At 41.6% G+C, this 21,755-nt stretch overlaps 2 protein-coding genes across 6 annotated transcripts; one reads left to right on the top strand and one right to left on the bottom strand.

The window, feature by feature from the left end:
* Positions 1-1,271: 1,271 nt before the first annotated feature.
* zgc:154055 (uncharacterized protein LOC556036 homolog) lies at positions 1,272-10,859 on the bottom strand. 5 transcript variants are annotated; one of them, XM_054797114.1, is made up of 11 exons: positions 10,581-10,859; positions 10,342-10,398; positions 9,945-10,053; positions 9,739-9,864; positions 7,767-7,940; positions 7,468-7,685; positions 7,188-7,349; positions 6,941-7,082; positions 4,137-4,357; positions 3,103-3,254; positions 1,272-1,536 (listed from the first exon to the last, which is right to left on the bottom strand). In XM_054797114.1, the coding sequence occupies exons 1-11, from the start codon at positions 10,763-10,765 to the stop codon at positions 1,436-1,438; spliced, it is 1,647 nt and encodes a 548-aa protein (XP_054653089.1). In that variant the 5' UTR covers positions 10,766-10,859; the 3' UTR covers positions 1,272-1,435. The 5 variants fall into 5 exon arrangements, 4 of the variants coding, with proteins under 4 accessions (XP_054653089.1, XP_054653091.1, XP_054653090.1 ...); XM_054797116.1 differs by having other exon boundaries at positions 7,767-7,859; XM_054797115.1 differs by lacking the exon at positions 10,342-10,398 and having other exon boundaries at positions 10,581-10,858.
* Positions 10,860-12,247: 1,388 nt separating this feature from the next.
* fam167b (family with sequence similarity 167 member B) lies at positions 12,248-15,956 on the top strand. The gene is made up of 2 exons (XM_054797120.1): positions 12,248-12,707; positions 14,537-15,956. Exons 1-2 carry the CDS (start codon positions 12,444-12,446, stop codon positions 14,798-14,800), a joined length of 528 nt encoding a protein of 175 aa, XP_054653095.1. The 5' UTR covers positions 12,248-12,443; the 3' UTR covers positions 14,801-15,956.
* Positions 15,957-21,755: the final 5,799 nt, after the last annotated feature.

The raw sequence follows: 21,755 nt of genomic DNA, 5'->3' as shown, positions 1-21,755 counted from the left end.
GACAAGTGTACAGTAGGTATTGACAAGCCATTGTTTTAAATTTTTAGTGAAAGCTTTAAATGTTGTTAATCGTTTAATATTATCTGGTATTGAGGCCCACTCTCTGGCACCTCTCACATACCAGGCTGACAGACTAAATGTGCTTTTACGCAAAGGAGCAACACAGTCCCCTCCCACAGATCCTCTTGTTACACGCACACTGGCATTTCTTTGGTTGATCAAATCTGCAAGAGGAGCTGGAACTAGACTATGTATATTACCTTATACATCAGGGTATGGGAAGGTAGACATTGCTGCCTCAGAAGACATTACATATCTGATTAAGTGAACATTTGTAAGATAAAATTAGTTTTTTTTTTTACACATTTTGTTTATATGACATTTAAATGAAAAGCTTGGATTTATTACTAATCCAAGGTACTTCTATTGATTTACAAAACTATAGTTGTTCACCAGCGACACATATTGCTGGCTCATCAGAACCTGGTTTTGCTAACAAACAGACTGCCTGTTTTCGAGACATTTAACTGCAAGCAGCACTGCTGCAGCCGTGTTGTAACCCAACTCATTACTCCGGTGAGTTTGTCTGCGACGATGTCTTTTGAGCTATCATGTCAGAATAAAACGGGATCGTCTGCGTACATAATGCATTCATAGTCAGGACAGACAGATGGCAAATCATTAATGAAATAGTAATGGGCCCAAGATTGATGCCTGAGGAATACCTGTTGACAGTTGTCAATAGAAACAGCCTGAGAACAATGACCTCAATATGTTGCAATCCATTTCACAGCAGCATCAGAGAAAATATGTTGGAACTTTGTAATAAGAACCGTATGATTTACGATATCAAAGGCTTTCTTGAGCTCTCGGAATACCGCCCCTACTGTACCACCCTGGTCCAGAGCAGATTTTACTATTCAATTTTTTTCACGTTCATAAACTACTTGTTGATTGTGGGCAAGAGTAATTTGTGGCTCTATTAACAATGCTAAACTTTTGGTGTTAGTGAATGTTATTTACTCCCTTGGCCAACCTCAAAACAGCAATCAGCCCCAAATCCCAAATCCATGATTAGTTGTTAAATGATGTATAGGGACTATGGCTTTATACTCACAAAAGTGTATCTTTGTACTTTTATGCGTATAAGAACTTGTCACTGATGTGATATAATACGTATATTGTGTACTCATTTTAGTGTGGCTTGACACACAGAAAAAAACTGGCTCCAGATGTAACAACGCAGTTATGAACAAAATAGTAAGCTTTTATTTCAGTGTCAGTGGGAATTGATTCACACATTTACACTCAAAAATACTGTACAGTCAATGTTAATGAGGACCAATGTAGCAGTCGAAATTTGAAAGTCAGGGTATATTTGTATCATTCCTCCTTATAAATACATAAATTATGTGTCTTGGGTGATGAACTGTCATTAGCTGAGTGCCATCTTCCCCCACTCAATGACCATGTTCTTTATTTCCTCCTGGACTTCTTCTAAATGACGGGTCTGTTGATTCCACCTCAGAAAAAACCCTGTAAAAAGACACAAACTCAAGGTGATATAGAAGAATTAAAAAATGTAGGATGTAATGTCCAGTATAAAAAGCGCTGACCTCCACCAGGGCTGAACTACTAAGAAGAAAGAACAAAAAAAATTGTATTTGTGTTCATTTGTCTGACCAGATGTTAGCAGGCAACTTCATGGTTCGCATGAATGATGTAAGATGTTACAATGGATGGACAAAATCGCATTTTGATTGGAAATTGAATTTTTGATTGGTGGAAGTTGCAATGGTTCTATCGTGACTCACACAATAAAAAGAGAAAATAAATAATATCCAGATACGCACCAAAATGTAATATTTTTTATAATTTTACCTTTCGCTATCACACTTTGAAATTTGGCAGCAATAATAGACTACGCCAAACATAGCGTGCTTGGGCCGACTTTACACCTAATGTCCGGCACTTTGAGCTTGTGTGAATGCACTGATCCGTGGCCAAGCACAGCACACTTCCCTTCCCAATTGGCATAGGTAGACCATGGCGTGGCACAATTGCATGTACCGTCGTCCCGTGCCACTTCACACTTTGACTTTTATGGCTTCACTGTATCACGTTTTTTTCAAATATATTAATAAAAAGATCATATTGCGGTTCCTCACTGTCACACGGTTGACTATGGCCAATTATTAGTAAAAAAAAATACATATTTAACCACATTTTACATGTGTTTGGTCTAAATTGAGCAATGTCAAGCATATAAGTGGCTAAATGAACTAATTCAGAAGACATACTTACTCACCCATTCAAAGACAAAGGCCTGGGTCAGCATATCAGTGTTGCCAAGTCCGCTTATTATAAGCGACTTTGGGCTTGTTTCTTTTTTGTAAAGTTGTTTGCAAATTCTCAAGCTCCCTGTTGTTTTGGGCTTGTTTTCAGAGAGCTAGCTGCTGGTTTCTCTCTCCAGACCTGACAACACTGATGCGTATCTAAAGTAGCATCATCATCTAACAAATTGCAGTATTTTCACAGGTTAGCGGTTGTGTGTAAGAACCGTGTGTATGTGTAATTATGTACAAGTACGTAATTATTATTACTATACAAGCGTAAGCATATCAAATAAAAGAAAACATAGGCTAGTAGTATGTGTGTGTGAGTCTATATTACGTCATAGCCATGTCTTATATTATGTCGACTATAGTTGGTAATGCGAGTGTGAGGGTGACAATAATTATTTCATTTCCAGAGGACTCTAATAATATTAAAAAAACATATTTAAGAGGTCATAAACAGGTTTTATATGCTCTAACTACAAAAATATTTGGTTTATAAGTATGAAAGGCGTTTAACAACAATAAACAAGGGACGATGTACACCCACATGCGCACCCGCAACAGAGCCGAGCAATGGAATAATTACAATAATACTGCAGAATAGAATTGATGGGACAAGCAAACGGGCCGAAGCACGAATACTCAGTGTCCGCGCAGGTCAGTGGGGGCCAGGAGAGGAAGGGGAAATTGGGCTCAAGTCTGGCACGGCACAAATGGCCCAGTGTCAGTACACCCAGAAATGAATGTGCTAACCGAAGCTCACCTCTCCATAGCTGTAAGGACTGTGGGTGGACTGACGGCCAAATGGCCAACTTGGTGTGCTCATACAGTGGGTTGGTGTACTGCTGTCTCTCCCTTGGCTTCAACAGCGCCCGAAACAAACAGTGAGTTTTGTTCTTCACTTCTAGAGCACAGCTGAGCAGACAAGACAAAGGGGATAGAATTAGATGTGAGGTTTCATTCTGAACAGCATGTGAAAAATGAAGACACTTGTGGCATCCTGATGGGATTACACATGCTACATGCAATCTTGCTAAAACATTACAGATATGTGCTTATCAGAGCCCTAAATTTGTGTAGCAAAAACACCCTAAAGTTGTAGTGGGTGTTTTGTAGAGCGCTTTGAACAATGTGAGAAATTTCAAGTGGATTCGACTGATGGGCTCAGGCTGTCACAGCAAACAATCACTTATGAGGTGAATGATTTGCAAAATGTTCACCTTTTGTATGCAGAAGAATTAACTTACACAAACAAATACATATACCCTCATTTTTTCACATGCTTTGAACCCTGTGGCTTAAACAAAGAGGCGGCTAATTTATGGCTACAAGAACTATAGTTGACATTATGCTTTGAATAGCGAAACAGAAAGTAGTGCATTTCCGCAATGGAAGCTAATATCACATGTTCTGAAGTCTTATGCAGCAATCGTGTTTTGATCTGACAAATCTTAAGTAAGTTTGATCAAGTGTAGAATTACTACAACTTCTGCCTGGACCACGGCAGCTGTGGAGCTAATGAGTGATGCTAGGAGGTCCAAAAGCAATGTTTAAAGTGTGTCTTTCTGTGTAAATATCCCATGTTACAATGTGGACACCTGCGGCTTATAGACAAGTGTAGCCTATATATATATGTACACAATTTTTTTTCACTTTAAATTTGGTGGGTGCATCTTATATTAAGGTGCGCTCAATAGTCTGGATTTTACGGGATTTTTTTTAGAACATCCCATTGCAATTTTTTAAAAGTAGAACATAGAACATTCCCATCAAGTCAAGAATCGAGGCATGACTGACCGTTCCATATCACTGTTACAGAGGAATGTGCCGTAATTCGAGGCATAAGCTTCAGTCACCAGCCTCAGTAGCAGCGCCTCAGAAAAGCCGAGTGCAAGGGGAAACTGGCGCCATAGCTGCCACACACAGTCCAACAGCAGAAGGAATACTGGGGACTCTTGTTGGAGACGAGCGTGGGAAAAGGCTGAGTGAGCACATCGCCGCTGGAATGGGTGCCCTGCCTGCAGGGAATACATACAGTATATATTCATATACAAAATATACTGTACATACAATATATATATATCAATTCATCTCTAACCATTATCTTTTGCAGGGTCGCATATGCAAAGACAGCCAGTCACGTGGACACCTGCTGTATGTCTTTAGTTAACCTTATTAACATACACTTGGAATACCCACAAAGAATTCACACGAGCAAAGGGAAAACACATAAATTGCAAACTCAATTACCTATGCACCTGCTGCTCGCATACAACACGACAGTCGTCCCTCGCTATATCACGGTTAGAATATCGCTCCCTCGCTATATCGCGTTTAAAAAAAAAAAAAAGATTGCTGTTTCTTGGCCTATTATTAGTACAAAAAATATTGAAAGACAACTTATATGGAGTATTCTGGTCACATATGAGACATGATGTTAGATAACATTTACCTTTCACACTGCACGGAGACTGGTTACTGAGCCAGCAGAGGCGAGTCGGTATGCCATAGCTGAGACGGATATGCCATGGCTGAGATCGAGTGGAAAAAAAGGTTCTCCTCTGATTCTGTGTGGAAGTGGTAGGTTTTTGGCTTTGTCTTCTTCCCTACTCCGTTTGAAAAACCTTAAGTTTAGAATAAGTAAATTGGAGAGGCAAACTAGTTAGTTCGGTAGCTTGCTATGCTAGTGGCGGCTGTCTGTTATGTCCCTGCAGCGATCCCGTAGCCTGCGCAATGTGATGTAAACAAAGAATAATAGTAGTGTAAAAGTGATTATTGGGTTGTTATTTCATATCTACAGGGCTCTGATAATGTTAAAACTCGTATTTAAAAAGTCATAAACATGTTTTCCATGCTCTACCTACAAAAATATTCCGTTTATTAATATTGAAATGTACTTTGCGGACATTCACTTATCACAGTCTGGAACCAATTAACTGCGATAAACAGGGCATGACTGCATAATATTAAACACTCCTGATCAAAATTTTAAGACCAGCTGAAAGATTGTAAGAACCTACATTTAGAGCAAATAGAGCTTCAAAATGCAAAAAGAAGAAATGGGAGTGAGACAAAAAAATGTAAATTTATTGCAAACAACCATTAAAATGAAATAGTCTGCTCATCAGCTGATCAAAATGTTTAAACCACAGCCTTTAAAAGCCAAAATCTTGAATGTGGCTTCAGTGTCATTTTCTGTCAGGTATTCACCCTGTCACGATATCTTGATGGCAAAGGCAAAAAAGCTTTCTCTCTTTGAACGTGGTCGGATTGTTGAGCTGCATAACCAAGGCCTCCACAGCGTGCCATTGCTGCTGAGTTTGGCCGTAGTAAGAGAGTCATTTTAAACTCCTTAAAAGATCTTGAGGGTTATGGAACAAAAAAGTCCAGTGGCAGACCCAAAATAATTTCAGAGGATCCAATTGGCTGTCCGTCAAGACACTGGATGATCCTCGGCCCAAATGAAGGTTGTTACTGGTACCAAGTGCAGTCCAATAACCGTCAGACGGCATTTGCAAAAGAACGTTTTTAAGGACAAAAAAGGCCTCATCTCCTTCACGGCCACAAAATCACCCGTTTCGAATTTGCACAAGAGCACCAAACATGGGACATTGAAAGGTGGAAGAAAGTTTTATTATCTGATGACAAAAAATGTAACCTTGATGGTCCTGATGGCTTCCAATGTTACTGGCATGGCGAGGAGATCCCACCTGAGATGTTCTCCACATGGTACAGAGGAGGGGGCGCCATCATAATCTTGGGTGCTTTTTTCTTCAGTGGAACAATGGAGCTTCGGGATGTGCAGGGCGTCAGACTGGCTATGTGGAGATGTTGCAGGGAGTTTCCCTCATGACTGAAGGTACTCGTCTGTGTGGTAATGACTGCCCGACAAAGGACTTCTTCCAGAGGAATAGCCTCACTCTTTTGGACCATCCTGTGTGTTCCCCTAATAATAAAGCCCACTGAGAACATTTGGGGATGGACATGTTTACAAAAATGGACATCATTTCCAGACAGTGGATGCCCTCTGTGAAGCCAACCACCTGGGGCAACATTCCCAGTAGCCTCCTGGAAACACTGGCATCAAGCATACCCAAACCGTTTTAGGTGATTAACAAGAATGGTGCAGCTACTCATTACTGAGTCCTTTTTTGAAAATCTGCTTTTATGGGGGCTTCAGGGTTTGTTTGTTTTTTTAACAATGGTCTTAAACTTTTGATCAACTGATGAACAGCCTATTTCAGTTGAATGGTTGTTTGCAATAAATTACTTAAGTTTCTTAAGATCCAACAGTGCAAATATAAATTCTTGCAATTTTTCAACTGGTCTTAAAATCTGGATCAGGATTGTTGAATCCATGTATTTTCTGCCTGTGGACGATCACAGGGAGGTAATCTTTAATGGTTTTACAAACATGCAGACAGAAAAGTATCATTCCTAACCAGTGCATTTGTAGTGTAGCGCACAATATATCACACATTGTCAGATCAATTCCCATTGAATAAAGCTAGCGGGATAGACTTCAGGATCTACCCTGACCCTGAACAGAACAAGTAGTACAGAACATGAATGAATGATTTCTGACCAATCCTTGCATGCACCTGCACAAACTCCCTCTCCAGAAGACCCAGGAACCCCTCGAGTGTACGACAACTTGGGTCCATGATGATTTGTGCAAGAGTGCTGATAAGAAGAGTGGAGTCTATCCCGTCAGAGCCGTGAACCAGAACTGAGTGACCATCCCTGGGCAATACACAAAAACAGAAAACAGCAGGCCATACTATACTAGTGTAAATACACGTGTGCTGTATATGCATGTGGTAAACACCGCATGGAACAAATGCCTACCTCTCCACACACTCTGCCAGCAGGCCAGCAGTTGACAGAGCAGTCTGGACATGAGACAACCACTTGGAATTTTCTAGCTTACTGAGCCAGCGGTCCATATTATGGGACATGTCAGCACAGGCCTCCACCAGCCTGATTAGACTCTCTTGGAGTGTTTTCCCCCTATACAAACACAATTAGTCATTACTGTCTACATGTGCATATTCAGATGGTTCAGGGAAGGTTCTGTATCATGACACCGTGAAGATAGGCTTTGGCGTCTGGCTTTTCCTATACACACCTTTCCATTTGTCTGTGCAGTCTCTTCCAGCTGCTGTAACATGATTTGGACTCAAACCCGCCACCCATCATCCGGGCCTGCTGTGCCTGCTGAGCTGAGCGTGTGTCAATAATGTAACCTTTGTCCGAGCCTTCAATCACAGCCCGCAGGAGCAGCTCATCTTCCATGCAACGCTTCCGGTTCGCTCCCATCAGTGGCTGACCGCTGCGTAAGATTACCTGAGAAGACGTTTTTGTTTTCATTCAAACACAATAAAGCTAAAGAGTGAAGAGAATTGAGGGAGGACACCAAGGCCCCACCATGCCATTCTTCCTGTGGTAGTAGCAGAGGACAGGGAAGCGTCCACCCTGCCTGAATTTGGCCACCTTTTTCAGTGCGTCATCGTTGATTGCCTTGGGCACAATGACAGCTGGAGGGTAAGATGGACATACTGAGTATTCTCGGTTCACAGTGCTCAGTCTCCACCTCTCATGCTGCGAACAGGGGAATGGGTGCCATCAAAGCATATAATGTCAAATAGCAAAGAGAAATGGCAACTGTTTACAAATACAGCACAGTGACATTACAAAGCACCCAGTCAGTTTGCTGTGATGTCATCCTATCACTACGTACAGCCTCTAGGCTTCAGCCTCAATGATATGTCGTGAGACATATGAACTATTGCTTTTCTAACCTTTTCATTTAGTTTCTAGTCATCATTCTATTTCTGACATTACATTACGTAACAATTATCATTATCTTCACCGTCTTTCTTTGGTGATTGGGTGGGAGAAATCATGGTACATTTTGAACATCCACGTTAACAAATATGGTTCCTTGTGAACAATGGCTGAGCTACAGGGTGGCCAGGGGTGGCCGTGACCACCCTTGGTCTGCTCTGTGGTGCAGAACATTAGTTCAGCCTAGCCGCCGTTTCCGCTTGGACGCATTTCACTGCAGCACACAACAGTGGCAGAGCTACCAGTCACTCGCCGGCCACCCCACTGGCCATCTAGACAATTCATGTATCAACTTACTGCTACCCCTATGTGAGTAATGGTCTCACGTCGGCCACACCAATGAAAAATTTCTGGCTCCGCCACTGCTTGTGAAACCCGTGTGTTCCATAGTCCACTGCATGAGATTCGAGAGCACAAGGCATTGAGGTAAAAGCCCAATCTGTCAACTCAATGTCCGGATGTGAGGTTCACCATTGTACTTTCGTACAACAACACTTGCATGGCAAAAGCGGACTAAAAGAGTTACAGTGGCATTTCTACTTAGCGACTGAATTTCTCAGCATTCTCACCCATTGCTCTTTACTGTTGTCTGGTGTTACCATATCTAACTTATTGTGTGGACTTATGAGGTAATAACTGTAAATGCAATCTTCACTCGCTAAGTGTACTGGAAAAAAAGATCAGTGAGGATAATTCATATTGCCGCGTATAGATAACATACAAATCCCTTGTTTTTAAAATCACAAATATTGACATTTGCCTATTTAGTAATTTTTTTTAAAATAATGCATAAAGTTAACAATAACCTGCTACCCAAACATGTTATACAATACTTCTCTAGAAGAGAGGAGAAATATGACCTTAGGGAAAGACTAAACTTGAAACACTTGTATGCGATTGGCTGGCGACCAGTCCAGGGTGTACCCCGCCTCTCGTCTTTGTCAGATAAGTGTAAAAAGAAGTTATACACTGTAAAATGCCAATAAATACATTGTGAGACATCTCACCTATTCTGTGATGTCAAATAAGCCAAAGAAAAAGCAAAAGAAATGTTAAAAAACAACACTGGACAAAAGCTAAAAGGGAAAGATTAATGTAATAAGAAGTTAACTACTGTACAACACATAAAAGCATCATAGTGTCTCGTGGGCAGGCGGGTTTATCATTCGAACGTTAGCGCCCCCCATGCAGTACCCAACCAAGGCAGAGAGCAACTTTAACATGCTTGAATGAGAGCCAGGATGCTATTGTTGTATAGCAGAAGAGAGGAAATAAGCTGTACATGTGTAGTATGTACATGAAGTAAGACACAATGCTTGCATTGGATGCCAACACTCACATGTTTGTGGATTTAGAAGGAATTGTGATGCGCAGCACATTGTGATGTTGATTTTTAGCGCTCTCAGGATTGTACTGTGCAACTGTAATCTTTGGAACAAGGGATGTCCTGAATCTTGACCCACCACAACCCCCAATTTCCCTGGCACTTTCCTGTCATGTGATTGTGGGCACTGAGATAGAAAGAAGTTGTGTTGTGTTTTTTCTATCTTACAAGCTCCTCCGTTTCCATGTAATGCTTCTCAGGGTTTGAGAGGCCCCACTGGTCCCAGGGGATGGCATTGGATGGTCTGTAAAAGAAAGGGTACATCTCCACCACACGGTCCAAACAGGACAGGGTCTGGAGAAAGCAGAAATGAAATTTGTGAAACAGATTTAAAGCTGCTCGGATGGTAGTTCAATGCCAGTGATGTATTGTACCTCAATAGACTGTGCAATGTTGAGACACTGCTCCATGCCTGGGATGTCAAGCTGGAGTACACACAGATCTTTACACTTGATGATGATGGTCCCTGAAGATCCAGAAACCCTAAAACACACAGCAAACAATAGCAACAATACCACCTCCCCCTTTTTAGATGCCCCCTGTTTTGGCCGTGGCAGTGCAGAAAATTGGGCTTGCACAACGTTGTTAAATGGAACTTCCTTTTTGGTGTCAAAACTGTACGTTTTTTAGCTGCAGAGGACATGAAAAGCTGTTAGTAGTAGCAAGCCACACACACAACAGTGAGGAAGAACAGCAACAACAACAAATTTCCTGTGGGCTGTATAGGTGCAACACTTTGCTGACACATTGCAACACAAATGATCCTCCAACCTTTCGCCGCGGCCTGTGTTAGAAAAGAGGCCGAAGTAGCTCAAAAGGTTTTCCACACTGCTTAAAAGACATTTGAGGTGTCATTAGATATCAGACAGTTGTGTCAGCTTAAGTGTACATGAGAATGAGTACGCACTGACGTAAGTAGATTATGCTCTACCATGCTGAGGGATGTACTGTATGTCATCCTTATCTATTAAATGTACGGTTTGCTTACATACTCACTCAAATGTCCTCACCTTTTCTCAATAGCATCAATGTTTCTGAGAAGCACCAGAACTTGCCGAGAGCTTTCCTCCTCCCGGTCCGAGAAGAGCAGGTGGTGGCCGGTGATGCACAGGGTGCCCCTGCTCGGTGGGTGCAGCGGCTGCTGGAGCACAACATCCTCTACATTGGCAGTCTTGATATGCTCAGAAAACTCCATTCAACCCAAATCAAGCACAGGCAAGCTTTGGGTGCAAATACAATGCTCTGACTTGCAATCACTTCCTCGCCTGGCTGAAAATGAAAGCAAACTCTTTCACTGTTACTCCTCCTCTTCTTCCTTCTACTGGCCCTGCTTCAGCTGCATGAAAAGAAGTGGCTGCCTCCCCCCACCCCCTGAGCATAGGCCCTAACATGCATTACATGTTCTTAATACTGTTGCAAGCCGTTGCATGACTCATGTGGCAACAATTGTCAAGTTCACATCTTCTTTCTCTTTCTTTCTATCTTGTTCTCTTGTCTACAGAGATTGACCTGGTTTTCAGATGTTGGCTTTAAAAAAAAAATCTTGTTTTGAATATCTTGTTAGAAATGAGTTACTTGTCTTGCGCAAGTGTAACCATATTATGCTCCTCATTGTCATTTTGTTAAGCATGTTCAAAATGAACTAAACCATGACCACTTATTTAGTTATTTTTATGAATGCATAAGTACTGGTATTATTGTAAACACATACAGTATCAACTGTACCTAAAGTATCTACTGTACAGGAGCATCACAATCAATTAGAATATTGTGCAAAAGTTAATTGATTTCAGGAGTTAAATTCCGACTGTAAATAGTCCATAAGTGTGAGTGTGAATGGTTGTTTGTCTACATGTGCCCTGCGACTGGCTGGCCACCAGTCCAGGGTGTACCCCGCCTTTTGCTCGAAATCAGCTGGGGTAGGCTCCAGCCTACCCGCGACCCTAGCGAGGATAAGCGGCATAGAAAACGGATGGATGGATAGTTTACAATACTGAAATATTTTTTTCTGGTTTTATGAGATACTCAACTTGGCTTTTTTATTAGCTGTAATCATGCTAAGCTATAATCATCAACATTATTTTAAAAATACATTCTTGAAATACTTCACTCTGTGTGGTTTGGTTTGGTTTGGTTTAATTTTATTGGAACATGCATGAAGTTTACAATGGAATACATCTCATGAATCATCATTTCACAGTTCCACATGTTCAAAAGGAGTACGAAGAAGCAAAGCTTATTTCATCCTACCCCCCATCCATTCCATTAGTGACTCCATAGAATATGAAAAGTTTCACTTTTTGAACTGAACTGCTCAAATACATGGACTTCAGAGATATTCTAATTGACTGAGATGTGCTTGTGTATTTCTCTTTCACGCGCATGCAAATCAAACTAAGTTACGGACCCAATCATGTGAGGACAAGGTGTAATGCAACAAATAGCCACCAGATGGCTGCATGGTCAAATGAAGTTGAAAAAGTATCGAAGGTTGAGTGTATCTTTTACTTCCACAGTTCAACAACATGGTTGCTTTTTTAACCAAAGACTTTATACGTATCCATTTTATGTGTTGATTCATTCTAGCAACTGATGAAAGAAAACACAGTGGAACGTCACAAAGCATGTGAACTGAAAGAAATGTAGTCTATAACGTAAAAAAAAGAATAGCCAATCAAACTGAACAGTTTATGGTGGAGTGATAATATGTATTTGCTGTTTGTTACACTTCCACACGCAGGATCATCCATCCCAAGTGGGATGGGCGGTCATTGCTTCTAACCGCCTATAAAAAAAAGTAGGTTCGGACCTGTGGCGCTAAAAAAGACAAGACACCCAAGCGACAATTTCACATTGAGATCATCTCCGCTCATATGGATTTACAACATTCGGGAGGCGAGGGAGACACAGGAGGTCTGGACAAAGTGAAGGCACTGACAGAGAAGCTGAAGTTAGAGACTCGCAGGCCATCCTATCTGGAGTGGCAGGAGCGCCTCCAGAGTGGACCGTGGAAGGGCAAACACCCACCAAAGTCTGACATCCAAGCTGCGTTAAAACACGACAATCCACAAGTGGTGCCAAACATCTGCGGTTTTGACACTCTTGATGACGCCTTGCAGTTCCTCAGGAAAGAGTTGGTGAGTGCGACAGAACTTTAGTTAGTCGAGCTTGGTATTAGGGGTGGGTCATTTTGATATTGATCCTCTATCAAATAAATACAGGTCTTTTTGATACTTTTGTGATTTTGCCTTTAATTTTTCTTCTCCTGATTATAATCAGAATAAAACACAGGACACATATTTTAGGCAATTAAAATATTTCCCTTTATTATTACATACAATAGAAACGTCTTTCAAATCTTTTGGCTCTTTTCCTTCAAAGCCCTCCTCTGTCTAATCGTGTTTTCCCTGAGTTAGTCAAAAAATGCATGTGTGTGTGTGTGTGTTTAAAAAAAAAAATTATATATATTTTTATATATACAGTCATGGAAAAAATGATTAGACCACCCTTGTTTCTTCAGTTTATTGATCCATTTTAATGCCTGGTACAACAAAAGGTACATTTGTTTGGACAAATATAATGATGATAACAAATATAACTCATAAGAGTTTAATTTAAGAGCTGATATCTAGTAACTTCCATGGTTTTCTTGATAATACCCAAAATCACTTAAGTTCCTACATGGATAGCTATAACATTGCACTGCCAAAAATATAACTCTTTATTATAACTATTTATTATATCTATACTATTTTTGTTGTCATTGTTATATTTGTCCAAACAAAAATACTTTAAGTTGTATGAGACATTAAAATAAACAAGAAACTGAAGAAACAAGGGTGGTCTAATAAATTTAACAGAGGAAGACTGAAAAATGTCAAACTTATCATGTTAGTATGTATCCACAATACTGCGATACTGATACCATACTTGGGGTCGATGCAATTGGATCAGCCCATACTAGTTAGTAGTGCAAAATGCAACAAAATCCAGTAGAGAATCTCTTTTAGCAATGGTTGGCAGTGGTGAATGACTTCAATCGGTCATTTTGAGAGCTTTTTTTTTTTTTTTTTAAGAATGCTTGTTTTAAAGTACATTTTAAGTAAAGTACTTTACAGGAACCATTTTGCACGGCTTCTACTACTTGATAACAGCTTCCGTTGCGCGTTATGCATGTTTCAGATTACACTAATTTAGCTGTTCTTTGTTTGATGTTTGATTCTTGATCATTTCTGTATTTGTATTTTATTTGTACACGTGCTTTACTTTTCCCTGGAAATCAATAAAGTATTGTGATCTTTATTCTTATCCTGAAAGACAGAATTTTGGATCCACTGGATCTTATTAGATTGTGCAGATGTACCTAATGAAGTGTCTCATAAGTGTCAACAACTTAATAACCTGGTTGAGCAAAAGTCATCAGTGGATTCTTTCTACTTGCTTACTGAACCTCCATCCATCTGTTTTCTATGCCACTTATCTTCACTAGGGTCGGGGGGGTATGGTCGGGAGCCTATCTCACCTGTCTTCAGCACACTCTGGACTGGTCGCCAGTCAATTGCAGGGCACATATAGACAATCCTTCATACCTATGGAGTCGCCAGTTAACCTAACATGCATGTTTTTGGAATGTTGTGGAAAACTGGAGTACCCGTAGTAAAAACCCATGCATGCACGACCCACAAACATGCTAATTCCACACAAGGATGCCCAATGGCAATTTAAACCGAGATCTTCCTGATCTCCTGACTGTGTGGCGAACATGCCTCTTACTGGACCCTTCTGTTATTAAAAAGCTGCCAGTCTTCTGTTGTATTTAATTGCTTAATTTAAATTGCATGACTGATTTCATGTTGTCCATCTACACTCAAGCGTTTTCTCTCAGCCTGAAACCTTGATTCCCTACATACTTTGGTGAAAACTGATACTGTAACTGCTCACATTTCACCGTTTCTCTCTCCTTAAGAGGGAAATGCAAGTTCAGGACAACCATCTGGCCCGTCAGCTGATCCGCCTGCGTGGGGAGATCCACAAGCTGAAAGTGGAGCAGGTGTGTGAGCGCCACAAAGAGATGCTGGACAATGCAACATATGAGCTGGAGGAGTGTGACGAGGAGTCCGATCTGTTGTGTGACATCCCCATGAAGGCCACTTTCGCTCTGTCCACCCCACTGAAACACCTGGGCCTCACCAAGATGAACATCAACTCCAGACGTTTCTCACTTTGTTAAAACTTTTTTCCTCTGATGAATGTTCCATTTGATCCCTCCAAATGTTGAGTCCATATTTACTCTTTGGGAGGTCTGCACTGTGTCAACAAAGGCAAGCATGGCTGCAAGCTATTTGCAAAATGCACAACGGCGTGTCATCCATAGGGAGTACTCACCAGCATGCAAAAGCTAACACAGACGCACCATTACATTATACCAGTTCACAAGGTACACTTGCACAATGCAAGGGATGTACCAGACACTATATTCCTAATGCTGCGACCAGTGAGTACATCTACTCTTCGTCTGGTTGAACTTAAAATGGAGGCGCTAGCTAGATGATGATGTAAAATCATTTTGAGTGGCAATTCCTTGCTGATAAATTACACAAAATGTTTTGTCACATTCCCACATTCATGAGTTTCACTCATGTCGCACATCAGCATTTTGACACCTCTTCTTTACCAACCCAAAGTATCACCATGTCCTCCCCACCACAGAGATAAGAGACAGGAGGCAGGTCTTATTGGGTTTCTTTCCATTACGATATGCACTGCTAAGTGCTTATTTTAAGCTTTGTGGCTGCGCAGAGAACGAAACGTGTTCTTGAGCTCAGCCACAAATGATCAGTAGCTGTTATGAAGAGTTGCATATTTTTTGGGGGGATATTTCTTCAAGTCAATGCATGGTTGTTTATATGTGCTACTCTACAATGAATGTATCTAAATTGCAAATAATTTGCATAACTCCATAAAGTCTTGATGTACATTTTCATTGCAAGTCAATATTAAAGACACTAAAAGAGATTTTAGAAGTCTGCATGTATTGTTATGCACCCACTTGACCTTTATGGTTTGAGCTCTGACACTACTCAAAGTTTGAAGGCGAGCGATCCCTATGAATGTGATTAAAATAATGTTATCAAGCTTTAAATAATGGCATAATTCCGTATACAGAGTCTCCACATAATAAACTACTTTCAATTATTCTTTTTTAAATGATACTGGTTTGTTATGCTCATTCTGGGCATAAACAGTATTCTGTATATATTGCGTTGCACACAGCAACCGGGCCACACACATGCAGACATGCAAGGAGAGATGTCAGAGCAAGGGGTGCACGAATACCGACTGCGCTACAATACACGGTGTTATCCAAATGAATACACGTTTGCAGGTCATCCAGGTCATCCAAAACCGCAAGCCACGGTATCCAATCAGAGTGACGTGCTGTGAGGCTCATGGCTGCTTTGGAGTTGTTATATTAATACAGGTTGCTCATTAAGACGATAACCAAAAAAAGATCATTCACTTTGGTTAAAAAAATGTTTTCAAAATGTTTTCTGATACTTCTTAACAGATTTTTTTTATATTGAAAAAAAAATTGCATTATTACCTTTTATTTGTATATGAAATATACACAACCTTTCCTTTTCTAGGAAGAGATACTTTGTTGTAAAAGTCTGATCACCTCCTGGTGAGTTTGGGTATATCATCCTCCATCTCGGCAGTCAAATTCATTCATTCATTCAGCAAAGCATAAAAATATATTGAATGCATTTGATTTTCTGCGGGCTAGTGCTATTATTTGTTTTTGGATTTTTCATCATCGCCTGGCCTCATGTCACCGCCAATTAGTGATGGCAGGAAATCAGGAGGAATGAGCAGGAAATGAATGACAAGAGATTAGTTTTTTCATCAGTGTTTTTGTCTGTTAAAGGCGAATGTCATTGGTCAAGATGTGTGGCATCGTCTCTGTGTCCAAACCGGGCAGCGGGAGGGGCGGGGTTAAACATGCTCTGTTGCTCTTAGAGCCGACCTAATTTGTCTATTGAGATGGGTCTTTTGTATTTGCTTATATGTTTGCTTTTGTATTTTATAATATAACATTATATTACAATATATTTTTGTAGCTGTTCATTGAGGTTTAAGTACATCCATTTAAATAAAACAATTCATATCATGTATTTTTACATTAGTAATTCGTTTTACACAATACACATTATTTGGTAAAAAAAAAAAAAAAGACTTTAAGACAACAACAAAAATGTGAGGAGCTATTTGGGAGCCGAAAGAGGCGGCTCTTTTTAATAAGCCCGGCCAAAAGAACCGTCTCTCTAAAAAGAGCCGAAATTTCCATCACTACTGCCAAGCAGACGTAGCAGAAAAGTCTCACTTCTTCAAATCTAGTCAACAACAAATGTTGGGATTTTTATGATAAAAAGGGAATACAAAACGATAGTAACACATTTATGCATAAAAAGACTTCACCTGATTAAGAGGCTTCCAGAAAGTAGGATTTTAGTGAGCTAAAACTGAGTTTGCATATGAACAAAGAGACCCTCGTTCTCTGGCATACACCAAGGCATCGTGGATGAGATGCATGCACTTGAGAAAACCTAATCAAGTGGCCAGTTTTCAACTTTGTTTGTCAATTATGTCACCGTGGTTACACAGAATGTTACACTATAAATAGCACACTACCCACCATGGAGAACCTTCTAGTGACATAACGTGTGGGGGTTCTTCGCACGGTTTTTCCCGTATTTGTGGCATCAGAAAAAGATATAAGACAAAAAATAATATGCATGAATAATAGGAAGTGATACGTTTCACTGGCAGGCCAATAATTATTACCATTATTGCAGGTGGACACCAACAAAGCAAATGTCCAGGTTTGTTTTTCGTCTTTCAGCTTTTCCCATCAGGGGACGCTATAGCAGGTCAATCCTGCCTGTCAACATTTGCGTTTTAAAATAAGAGACATTTTCTGGAAAATGAGGGAAAAGTGGAATGCCCGACTGCCCACTGTCAATGCAATGCCAATGTAGATACCCATCGCCATTGTCGCCTGCAGTATCGGAGAGGATTTTTTTTGTGATGAAAGATGGGAAGTTTACGTAAAACTATCGAAACGGGAAGGCGATGGCACAGTTTTTACACCAGATGCCCTTCCTGACACAACCCACCTATTAGTCTGGTTCTGGCACAGGCACTGGGCATCTCCAATGGCTAAGTGTTGGACACAGTGTGTACCATTACACCACCACAGTATACATGAAGAAGACAACGGTTTCTTGCCAGTGTTGTAGGAACTGCTCAGGGGATGAACATTGTCCCAAGCACATGCAAAAAAGGCATAGGTCACCATTTGGACGTTTTTGTCAACACTTACAACTTACATGATACCACATACCAAGATGGCGGCGTGTTCAGACGCAGCAGCTTCAACAATCCACACAAGCCACCTCTTCCGAGCTTGTACCTCACCAATGCCACATCCATCACCTACAAAATGGATGATCTGGAATTACAACTTGTGGGAAATCGCTTTGTTCGAGCCTGCTGCGTCCTCATTATTACTGAGACCTGGCTTTTCCCCGATGATTCCCAATGCTAGCGTGCTGCTAGCAGGCTGCTCTCTGCACCGCTGGGATCGGACTGAGGACTCCGGTAAAAGCAGAAGTGGGGGGCTCTGTATCTATGTGCATGATGACTGGTGCAACAACAACGTGATTGTAGAGAGACACTGTTCACCTGACATTGAGTACATGTCTCTTAAATGTCAGCCTTTTTTTCTCCCGAGAGAGCAAACTGTAGTTATTGTCACCGCTTTTTACATTCCACCGGATGCTAATGCTAGCATGGCACTCTCTCTCCTGCCTCTCTCCGTCGTAAATGAACAGCAACGGGCCCACCCCGATGGTGTTCACATCATTGCTGGAGACTTTAACAAGACAAATTTAAAGTCTGTACTCCTTAAGTTCCACCAGCATGTCAAATGCCGAACAAGAGGAGACAAGACCTTGGATCATGTGTACACCAACATCAAGCATGGCTACAGAACCACACCTCTCCCCCACCTAGGCGAGTCAGATCATCTCACCCTGCTGCCCATCCCTGCATACACCCCCCTGAGACACAGATGCAGGCCCACCACCAAGATTGTAACAACTTGGCCTGAGACTGCACTCAGTGAACTTTAGGACTGCTTCCAACATACAGACTGGGACCTATTTGAACACCAGGACCCGGAAAAACACACAGGAAGCTGTGTCTGTAGACAAAAGCATCCGGGTTTTCCCTCACCAGAAACCCTGGATGACCAGCCAAGTCCGCTCACTCCTCAATGCCTGAGACACTGCCTTCAGGTCAGGTGACAGAGCACTTTACAGCATGGCTGGCGCGCAGCTGAAAAAAGGAATTAAAAAAGCCAAAGCGGACTATAAGAGGAGGAAAGAGTCCCATCTCGCCAGCAATAGATCCCAGGAGGTGTGGCAGGGTCTAAAGAACATCACCAACTTCAGAGGCTGCGACGTGACACCAGGAGACCTGAGCTAGTCTCTGGCAGAGGAGCTCAACAGCTTCTTTGCTCGTTTTGAACCATCACAGGGACACTCATCTGCTACAGCCCTGCCCCTACCCCCTTCCGTCAACCCCCCACTCACTGTTAAGGAGCATGATGTGAGGCGTGTGCTCCTGGCTGTGAACCCCAGGAAGGCTGCTGGCCCAGACGGAGTACCAGGCAAGGTGCTCAGAGCATGCAACCTCTCCCTGGCACAAGCAGTCATCCCCACCTGCGTGAAATCCTCCACAGTCATCCCGATACCCAAAAAGACACCCATAACCAGCCTTAATGACTACTGCCCTGTTGCCCTCACGCCTGTTATCATGAAGTGATTTGAGAGGCTGGTTTTCAAACACATCAGAGACTGTCTTCCTCCCACACTCGATTCCCACCAGTTTGCATACTGGGCGAACAGATTGACAGAGGACGCCATCACTATAGCCCTGCACACTGTGCTGAGTCACCTGGAACAACAGCAGAGCTACACCAGGATGCTCTTTGTGGACTATAGCTTGGCCTTCAATACAATGCACCTGGATCAAGGACTTTCTGACCCCAGACTGTAAAACCTGGCCCCCATCTTGCCTCCACCCGCACTGTAAGCACTGGCTCACCACAGGGCTGCGTGCTAAGCCCCCTCCTGTACTGTACTATGACTGCAGCCCAGTCCACAAAAGCAACATCATTGTCAGATTTGCTGACAACACAGCAGTGGTTGGGCTGATCTCAAAGGGAGACGAAGCAGCTTACAGAGAGGAGGTACAGAAGCTTACAACTTGACATTCTGACAACAACCTCCGCAAGGCAGTATTATCATCAGATATTGTAGTACCTTGATATTGTCTCGTAAGGCCTTGGTATCCTTGTATAGTGCTATATTTTCCTCCTTAAGGTTTATGACTTCATCATGGATCTCTGAGAATCTTCTTCTTGAGGCTGTTGTTCAGTGATTGTACATCAAATCTGTGTTAGCAGGTCACCTCGAGCTATCCTTATTTTTGCTACAGATTTCTCCTGTTGTGCTTTCATCTCCTCTCTCAATGCGCAAAATCATATCCACAATTTGTCAACTAGAAGTAAAAATTATGTTGAACCCATATCTACATTCTTCGAGGCGCCATCTAATGTCAAATCCTCCTCATGTGTCAGCCAGAAAGGCCCTGTTTCTGATTGTGGATTTCCAGGACTGGTATCATTTCGCTTTTTGTTTGGCATTGCTGCCTGGCAACCGCTTTGACCTTCAGCATTTATCCTTGGGTTGGCTTTCTAGCCGCTGTCAGCACTTGTAACTCATTTATTTCAAAGAATCTGTCCGAGTTCAAGTTGAGGGTGTCAGCAATGTGTTCTGAACAGCAGACCTCTTGCCATGTACGTCCTTTCCAGTCAACAAAAAAAAAAGAAAACCTTTGGGATAAACTAGAACAAAGGTTGTGGGTTGTGCCCCCTCTCAAGGCAAATATTCCCACAGACACACGCCAACATCTTGTAGAAGGTCATCCCAGAAGAGTGGAAGCTTATCTGGCCTCAAAGGGGAATTGTCTCCGTATTTTTTTCCATTTCTCTTTTTGTAGGTGTGACCTACTACTTTTGTCCACACACTGTATCATGTACCCATGCTTTTGAAGTCACCGTGCACAATCGTAATGTAACATCCCAACATATGAAGGATCTCCTTGGGGGAAGAGTAGAAGCAAAGACATTGCTAGACACAATTATCGGAACAAGAAACCAAATATGCCTTGGCAGAGTCTGTGAAAGAGAGCACTACTCGGACTGTTGACAACGTGGCATACCTCAGGACATGGATGACCTCATGTGCGCCTTGAAACCTCCACAGTGGAAATGAATATCATATGGAAAATGCATAGAGGTCGTGGTATTGTACCTTGAGGCCTTATTTGTCCTTGAGTTCTTTTACAATAAAGTGCTGCTTACTTAGGTTTCTCTTGCCACTCTGCTATGCCCTGCAGCTAGTTTCCCTTGACCTTTTCCCCACATCTTTCCACATTGTTATTATAAGAGCAGAGGCTGACACTGGACTGGAAATAAAGCATGTCACAGATAAACATATCAGTATACTTGATTTAATCTAGAAACACATTTTAAAGACGCCATTGTACTAAATGCTGCTTTAAAAGGTTTACACGAGTATCAGCGAGTGTCACATGAACATGCCTGCACCTGCTTAGTCAACGTGGGAGGTGGAAAAGTCAGGAAATATTACTCATAATGATAGTGTCTTACTTTAACTGGAAATAGAATTATTTCCTGTGAGATTTCAAAGCAGCTGGGCTGATGGACAAAATGGGAATACCCTTCAGGTGGGATGCACTCATTGTACCAAATGACACAGTTTACTATCATGTCATACGTACACCAGACATTTCAATAGGGACACCTGCGAAATCTCATAAAATCCTATAGCACAGCATTGCTCCATTTTGATTGTTCATTGGACATTTTATGTTGTGGTGTATAATGTAATGTACAAAGGAGAGGAGCAAATTATGACTTATTTTCAGTATGATACAATGCATTTACAGTGTCTGTGAGAACCAAAGGGTCATTGGTTCAATTCTGCTCCAGAAACTCCGCCAATCACCTTTGATGCTGCCAGTAAAAGTTTTTT

This window comes from Dunckerocampus dactyliophorus, chromosome 13, assembly GCF_027744805.1.
Source record: "Dunckerocampus dactyliophorus isolate RoL2022-P2 chromosome 13, RoL_Ddac_1.1, whole genome shotgun sequence".
In the NCBI taxonomy this organism is placed as follows: Eukaryota; Metazoa; Chordata; class Actinopteri; order Syngnathiformes; family Syngnathidae; genus Dunckerocampus; species Dunckerocampus dactyliophorus.
Note: the sequence above shows the minus strand (reverse complement) of the source record. Positions and strands in the feature narration are given on the sequence as shown.